Source organism: Cyprinodon variegatus, unplaced genomic scaffold (genome assembly GCF_000732505.1).
Source record: "Cyprinodon variegatus isolate N-32 unplaced genomic scaffold, C_variegatus-1.0 Scaffold0, whole genome shotgun sequence".
NCBI classification, from domain to species: domain Eukaryota; kingdom Metazoa; phylum Chordata; class Actinopteri; order Cyprinodontiformes; family Cyprinodontidae; genus Cyprinodon; species Cyprinodon variegatus.
In genome coordinates, this window is record NW_015150453.1 from 1,869,227 (window position 1) to 1,877,593 (window position 8,367).

The 8,367-nt window shown below is 37.8% G+C and overlaps 1 protein-coding gene across 1 annotated transcript; it reads right to left on the reverse strand.

Annotated features, from left to right (window-relative positions):
* Positions 1 to 777: 777 nt before the first annotated feature.
* rrnad1 (ribosomal RNA adenine dimethylase domain containing 1) lies at positions 778 to 7,824 on the reverse strand. Its single transcript, XM_015371956.1, has 8 exons — positions 7,606 to 7,824; positions 7,389 to 7,507; positions 5,868 to 6,084; positions 5,705 to 5,767; positions 5,333 to 5,470; positions 3,423 to 4,168; positions 1,131 to 1,315; positions 778 to 1,062 (listed from the first exon to the last, which is right to left on the reverse strand). Exons 1-8 carry the CDS (start codon positions 7,786 to 7,788, stop codon positions 977 to 979), a joined length of 1,737 nt encoding a protein of 578 aa, XP_015227442.1. The 5' UTR covers positions 7,789 to 7,824; the 3' UTR covers positions 778 to 976.
* Positions 7,825 to 8,367: the final 543 nt, after the last annotated feature.

Here is an 8,367-nt window from a genome sequence, read left to right on the forward strand (position 1 = left end):
ATTTTAACTATATTAGATTACACACAGGTTATTTCTGAAAGGAATTGGCTTCACTTGGACAAAAGGGTGCTTAATAGTTTTGCAGGTCGCAATTTTTATTTTTTTTTTATTTTAAAAAATGTTTTGTGTTCTTTCACATGAAATTCCAATTAATTATATCTATATTGGTGGTTAACCAACTGATGTCTGCTTTTTGTTAAAATCAGTGCCCCCTTCTGACAGCCTGAGTGTAACTCTTCCACCGTCAGGCTACACTGTTATAAAGAAAAAACACGAAACAAGAATATAATGAAACATAATTACAAAAGAATCAATCAAAGTAAAAGTAATTAAAACACAGAAGGAATTAAACTTTAAAGTTAATTGTTGATGAAAAATCAAAAATCCACAAATCTCTCCACAGCAAATTAAGTGTTTCATGTTTTTGTTTGAAATGCTTTAAATGCAGCAGTATACTTGAGTTTATTTTGAGTGAAATAAAATGCTTTTTGTCCAACATGAAGCTGTAAAATGTCCAAACCCTAAAAAATGTCCAAGAGATGAATAAATAGAACACGATTTGTCTGGAACCACAACAAGTGAAGTTTTATTTTGCTTTCTTGTTTAGACATAAGACGGAAACCAACTTGTATACCTTCATTAAAATAACTTATCAAATAATTTACAGCTTTAAAAAAAAAACTTTATCACATAAATGTAAAAACAAACCAACAGCAGTATTTTAAAAGCAAAGTCATGCCTTGGCAGTAAAACTGCCAAGGCATGACAAACTGCATGTCAGTGTCATCAAACATCTTTCCCTTCAATAAAATACTTAAATAAAACAAAACTATTAAAATCTAAAGCATATAGTGGTATCCCTGAATAGTTTTACTCTCAGAAGATATTCATAAAACACGTAAACACACCAATGAAAAGCCTGGGGGGTTGGATCAGGGGAGCGGAGAGCAGAATCACAGGTTAACAGTAGTTTCAACTATCTGGACGGCTTCAGAGCAACCAGCACAAAGTTTCTTGGGGAAAAGTTTGGATTGAAGAGAGGAATTAGTTGACTCTTCACTCCTGCAGAGAGAGCAAATGCTTCAGTCAGAGGGAAGTTCACTTTCACAGTAACGTAAGCAGCAGCTCACCGTTTTCCTCCAGATAGATCATCCTGTCCAGCAGCACCAAGGTCTCCACTACAGGAGCTAGCAGCAGGCTCAGACTGAAGTAAACCACCACCTTGTTCTGCTGTTTCAACATGGCCTCCACCCGCTCCTGGTCCAGGGGTAAATCAGAGGGAAGGCCGACCCGAGGCAGGCCCAGACGTGCATACCTAATAAAAACATTGATGCAAATAAACAGGTCATAAACGTGCAGCGTACCCAGAATATTACTTTAAATACAGATTGGTAAACATGGCTCATTATTAAACCCAGAAAGCAAACTTTAAAACTCAACCAGCCTTTCTTATACAAAAATAAGTCTTATTTCAACAACCTTTAAGAAGCCTTTCTATCTATAACAGTTTTATTGGTCAAAGGAGCCTTTTTATTACGCTTTAAGTAGGGAACATTTGAGCTCTAGCTTGCAATTTGTAAAACTTATCCTAAAAAAAGAAAAAAAACATTCAAAAAAATATAAAATCTGTAGAAAGAAATTTTAAAAATAAGGTTTGGAATAATTTTAAAGTATGGAATAAATGTTTTTTTATTTCTATAAAATCTAATTAAACAGTAAAGTAACTCTTATACCCTTTTTTAGGCTACGTTCATCCTGCAGGTCTTGATGCTAAATCCCGAATTTCTGAAATCCGATTTTTTTTTTTTTGTGTGTTGTCGTGTGCAAACTGTGTTCAAGTTTACATGCAAAGTCAATGGTTGACGCGCGTCAAGGCACAGCAAAAGGTCCCGCAGCGCGTTTTGAGCAGCTGAAGCCACGCGTCGGGCGCAAACGCGCCGCTGCTCGAGATGGAAAAATTGAACTTTTGCTGCTCGATGCGCCGCGTCAACCAATCAGAGAAGCTGATCTGGGAGCTGGCAGGGAGACAGACACATCGCTGATGATCAGAGCGCTGTGATCACTCCTCTGAAACAGTTTATTGACGCCTAAATTAACTTAAAATGCAGAAATCTGCCGGCAGAATATGTTCGCTTTTATTATCCTGGTGCCTGCAGTTTGGATTATTTAGATGAAAAACACCTACAAGCTGCCGCGGTGAACCGCGAGGAGGCGACCGGGCCAGAGGCTGCTGTGGAATGGGATCCTACTGACAGCGCACCGCCGGTATGTGGGGGTCTGAGTGGCTCCGACAGAAATAACATTGGAAGGCAGGATGGTAATCTGGATGAACTGACTGCACTGATGACGTTTTCAGGTGGATTTTCTCACTTTAAAACATATTAAAACTACTTTATTCCCACTGATCACAGCAAATATAGCTGCAAGGCAAAGAAGTGTCCCACATGCGCAGTAGAGGACGCAATGTCACAAGCTAGCGTGCTTTGTGTTTATAGAAGTAAACATGGATGGCAGTGCTGGAGCTCATCTAGAGATCTTTCTTAAAAAGTCAACCTTTTCAAGATGGCTAAAAAAACAACAACAAAAAAAGACTGCTCTCCGCATTATCATCCACCATGGTTGCTTTCTTCCCGCTTCTGCGAAGCATGACACAAAATAGTGACCTTTGTTGAGTATTAATAACAGGTTGGATAAATGCGACCAGCTCTTTCACGCATTTTAAAAGATTCGCATTTTAAAAGATTCAGGACCACAGAGCCAAGTGGCCTGGGTGTTATTGGAAAAAAAAAATGGATCTGTTATTCAGACTGTCATGAAAAGATCAGATACAGGTCCCATATGGGCAAAAAAAAAAAAAAAAAAGAAATCAGATTTTGGTCACTTCTGGCTGCTGTGTGAACGTAGCCTTAGTTACATAACATGTTCTTTGCAACAATAAAGGACCAAACTTCCCTCCATAGAGTTGTATTCACTGGCTGCTGAGATCCGTTACATGTGATGTGTTCACTGACTGATGCAGGACTGGATATGTGGTTTCCAATGAAAGGTTAAACAGCAGAAAAATCCGACAACGGTCTGATTTCTCGGTTCAACTCTTGTCCCTCTGATTTTTTCTTTCCCTTTTTGTAACTAAATGAATTATGCTGCAAATTAACCCTATTTACATCATGTGGAGAACGTGTTTATTTACACTTACTCCATTTTTAACACACTGTATTACTATATATTAAGTACTTTAGTCACATTCAATATTAAACATAACATGAATACATTTTTTAAATATTAAGCTCCTCAGGCTGTGATATGATGTTTGCTTTTACAGAAAAACCGGATGGTTGAGAATTTTTTTTTCTATTTGCACAATAATGAACCTAGAAGGTGAAAACCTTCATGAAAGCCTGGAGGCTGCCATGTTCACTCACTCAGTAAAAGCTAACAAGTGGGCTTTCTTTATGGTCTGGATTCCTGCCCTGCGGAGATCTGGTCTCGCCTCCCTGATGAACGTCTCCAGTATCGCTCGGTAACAGTGGGTCTTGAGCAGCTGGCTCTCCTCCCTGAGCCTCCGCACATAGTCCTCCACAGCATGACACGCCCCCTCCCGTGCCTTATAGGAGAGCTGATGGCCATGCAAACCTCTGACCCAGGAGCTCATGGGGTAGCCAAACTCAAAGGGAAACGACTCAGAGCTAGGTGTGGGCGGAGTGGGAGGAGAGATCAGTCCTGGAGGGGCGGGGTTTTCTTTGGTAGTGATTTTCATGTAGCAACATGCCACAGAGGTGATGCCACGAACTCGAGGGCAGCTGACAAAGTGGCGGAGGAGAGTGGCGCTCAGGTCTCCACAGGCATGGAGCCCAGTCAGGACAAAGTCACAACATTCCTCCGGGTTCATAACAGAAACAGATTGGATGTCTGAAGAACAGCTTCCCTCAGACAGGATCTGTTCACCATCAGCCATGTTTGGATTCAGTGAAAAACCACCAGGTTTTGAATTCTGGGTTACATCTGAACGTCTTTTTTTGCTTGGTCCAGACCAACTTTGGGGTCCCTCAATGACATGATCTGCATCTTTTAGTTGCTTTATAAAAGCCTCCCATGATGCCTTGGGGTTTACCCAACCAGCGATGTGCCGTGGAACACAATGTTCTTCAGGAAGTTGAAAGGAGCAGCCCTGAGAAAAAGATTTTCATTAGTCTATTTAGATATTTCCAATGCAAAACCTCCTACAACTAACTACAATTTTAATTTTGATTTAATTTATTTATTTATTTGACAGGGACAGTGTACATTAAAAAGCATTCCTGCAAATGCACCAGAATTAGCCAAAAGGCTATTTTTTCATCTGTTGTCCCTGGACAGATCTTAAAATTGTCTTCCTAAAAAAAACACAACAATAAGCATGCTACAATGTAAAATACAAATATAAAAATAAATAAAAACAGCTATAACTCCTCAATGACCAATAAAAGGTAAAATAATAAGTGTACATTTTTTAATTGTAAGCTGGAGGAAGAAAGTAAAAAATATCCAAAATCAAGGTTTATAAAATCATGAATAATTATGTAATAATTGCAAATCAAATAAGAATAAAACAAGGGTTGGTCTAAGAATCTTTTCTTGGAGTGTTTGAAGCTTGCTTCCCTCAAGTGGCCAAAACCAGCAACTGCATGTTTAGTAGTTTAAAAAAAAAAAAAAAACTTCTTAATCTCTGTTCACAACTTATAGGAAGGAGTCTGCAAGGAATCAAAACTTTTACGGAAGAGGATTAGGGCCACTGAAAAAAAAAAAAAATTTAACTGATTTTAAAATTTTATTTCAGTTTAACATGGGAAAAAAAGTCAGAATTCTGACTTTTTCTCAGAATTCTGACTTTAATCTCAGAATTCTGACTGAATTCTGAAAATAAAAAAAGTCAGAATTCTGAGAAAAAAGTCAAAATTCGTAGATTTAAGTCAGAATTCTGAGAAAAAAGTCAAAATTCGGAATTGTTTCTCAGAATTCTGACTTTTTTCCCCATACTAAACTGAAATAAAATGTAAAAATCAGGTAACTTTTTTTTTCTTTTCCACTTTTCCGTAAAACTTTAGATATAATTTGACATTAAATTATTTATCTTTCTGATTCCATCTAATAAAAACACGACTTTCGAAATCTGACTATGATATCAGGGCAATATGAGAAATATTTTTAATACGGAAACATATATAAAGGAAAAAAAATAGCATAAATGTTATTCTGACCAATATGCCTCACTAAAACACATATTCTATTTTTTGAATAGATCAGGATTGTCATAAAACATGTTAATGTGAAATATGTGTGTGGAAATACTGACCTTTTTCCGGTTTTCTTTTTCCAGGACCCACAGTAACTCTGCATCATACCTGGAAGCCATAGCAGCTAAGGTGTGATCAGCTTCGATGGCAGTCACAGACAGACCCAGCCCAAAGGACAGGAAACGGGTCAGGTGACCCTTTTCAAAAGAAAATGCAGATATCAATTTGTTATCATTTCTTCATTTCTTCACTTCTGTCGTTATGAAGTTTCATAAAGCCTCTTAGTTTAGAGGGTTCACATAAAACAGGACACTAAATTTGTTTTCTTACTAGAAAACAACAGAGAAAAAATCATCAGCTTTATATTTGTGTCCAGTATTGTTGCAACATGTGAAAAGTGTTATAAAAAAAAAAGGTGTTACAATACCTACCTGACCAGAGCCCACGTCCACCACTTTCTTGCAGCCTGTCTGGTCACAGAGTTGCTTAACAAGCTAAGAAGAAAAAAAAAACAAAGAGAGAGAAAATAAAACATGTAACACAGAAGCAGCAGCATGTTGAAGACCTGGGCAAAACCAACTACAGCTGTAGTACCACGCCGAGCTTCCGGATCTCATGCTGTTTCTTGGGTTTTACGTGCTTCCTGAAGATGTGGCCCAGTAATGAACTCTGACTGTGGTTTTTCAGGAACTCGTCGGGTTTCCCTGAACCAGTCGCCCTGCCTCGCTGCGGCCTCGATCCTCTGGGAAACGCCAGGGCATGGGCGGTGGAACGGAAAGCCAGCAGGGACAGGGGCCACACTGATGGATACCTGTAATCATAAAGTCCTCCATTATCATTATCCTCATAATCCATCTCATTAAACAAATTTATGGTTAGGATCTCCAGATAAAAATCATACTTTAGTTTATAAACACAACCCGCTGACTGAAAAATACAAAAGTATAATTGAAGATGTGATACCAGAGTGTCATAAAGCTGAGTCATCTTTTAGGTGCATCCCTGCTTGGAGCCAAGTTTCTATTCTCTACAACAACTAGCTGAAGAAGAGAACCTGAAACTGTAAAACCAACTATTTAAATTCTAAATTTTAAATAATTCTCAGCAAAGAATTTAATAACCACCCAGGTACAAATTTTCAGTTTTACTGCTGCTACAAACATAAACACAAGTTTAAAAAAAAATTACAACTAGGGAGGTAAACATGTAGAATTAACTGTAGATTAATGCTTTATTAGATAAAAAATGTATTTATTTATTTAATTTTTTTTTAAAAGGAATTTATTTCGTGTTGTAGGTATTTCTACCTTCCACTAGATGGTGCTGCTGCTGGAGCCTATGGCCCGATAAGGGATTATTTACATTGTTTAATAGCATCAAGGATGCATTTGCACTTGTTCTGTTTGTAAACATAAATACTAAATTAAATCCTTAAGTTATAAACTAAATTTACTATTTTATGATCTGTCTGTCCCTTTGTATTACAACAAAACAATTATACGCATCACTAATCAAAATATACAAATTAAATTAATGCCAGTCCTTAATAGTGTAGCATATAAGCTACAGGACTTAATGAAAAGATGTAAGATTGGGGCCCATGCATGCATACTTAGAAAGCTCCTTCTCAAGAGGCATTTAAAATGCCACCAGTGCAGAATTTGTTCCTCATCATCAGAAGGTAGGATGAGAGCATCGCACTTTGAGGAGAAGAGTTTTGGACAAGAAGGTATATCTGCAAACTGAAAACTAAAATCAACTAAAATCTATCAAAGAAACAGACAAATTGCCCCTACAGATTGTGACCCATATTTACTGATACCTGGTGTACCTGACACTAATACACAAGTGTCTTTCCCCATTGTTGAACGATAAAGGGATTGACATTTACATTTAATTAATACCAGATCAGAGCTTCTCTAAATGAGACATGATGTGCTTAGTTAACAGTAAATGTTTATTTTTTTTGTGTTTGTTTATATAATTTTGCATGATTCTGATTAGTTGGTCCTTAGGTTAAAGTGGGATGTGGTGCAACAACAGGGCCTCAGTTGTCCCCCTTACCCAGGGCCCTCAGGGTATCTAGAAACGGCTCTGAATATAACACATCAGTACCTCCTGTCTCCAGGAGAAGCATCCAGCAGTAGATCTGCAGTTTGTAGATAGGAAAGATCCTGCAGAACAGCTTGCCACGCGCTCGGTAACGTCTGCCACAGATTTTCAGTAAAGAACTCCTGAAAATAAAACAACAAGTTAACAATAAGCCTTCGGTATAACTACATTTATACAAGATTTTTCCACATTTTTTGTGAATTAGCCCCCATATACGCACAATAATAAAGGAGTCGGACAGATAACCGTAATGAGACAAAAATGCGGTTATTTTCTTCGCCAATTCCCGTTGTTGTTCTGCAGTAAAAGTTGCTGTAAACTCGCCCACATCTTGTGTTGTTGGCAGTGGCTGCTGTGCTGACATGAGACTTTTCCCTAAGCTAATGCTAACATACGTTAGCATCACAATGCAGCGTTTCAGACGAAATTCAAATGGATTTAAATACCTAAGCGGTTGGCAATTAGGCCTTCTAGCAATCTATTGAAACGCAACGAAGATCACGTTAAAAAAAACAATACTGGGTTAAAAAGACTTGCGAGAGCCTGAAGCTAAACTTTAGAGTGTACATTTATGAAGCGTTCAGGAACTCCCTGGAATTTCGAGCGTCATTGCTGTGCAAGTCTACTTTTTAACATGCTATGCAACTCACGGACCTGTTTTTGAAAGTCCTTTTCATTTAATAATAATAAAAAAAATAACAAAGACGTACATCTTGAACATAAAATAAAATGGACAATTTCCATGGAAGATAATAACCAAGAAAATAAGAAATGACACGCAAAAAAACCCCAAAAAAAATCTGTTTATTTCTATACCGCCTATTAATAACACGTCACTTTACAGTTCACCAAATCAGGCAGTCACATTGATTCAAAGTTTTCTATCAAACCAGTTGATTGCATCGACTCATTGACTCAAATGCAATCCCTTACACTAAGCATGCTTGTAGCGACAGTGGAGAGGAAAAACTCCCTTTTAACA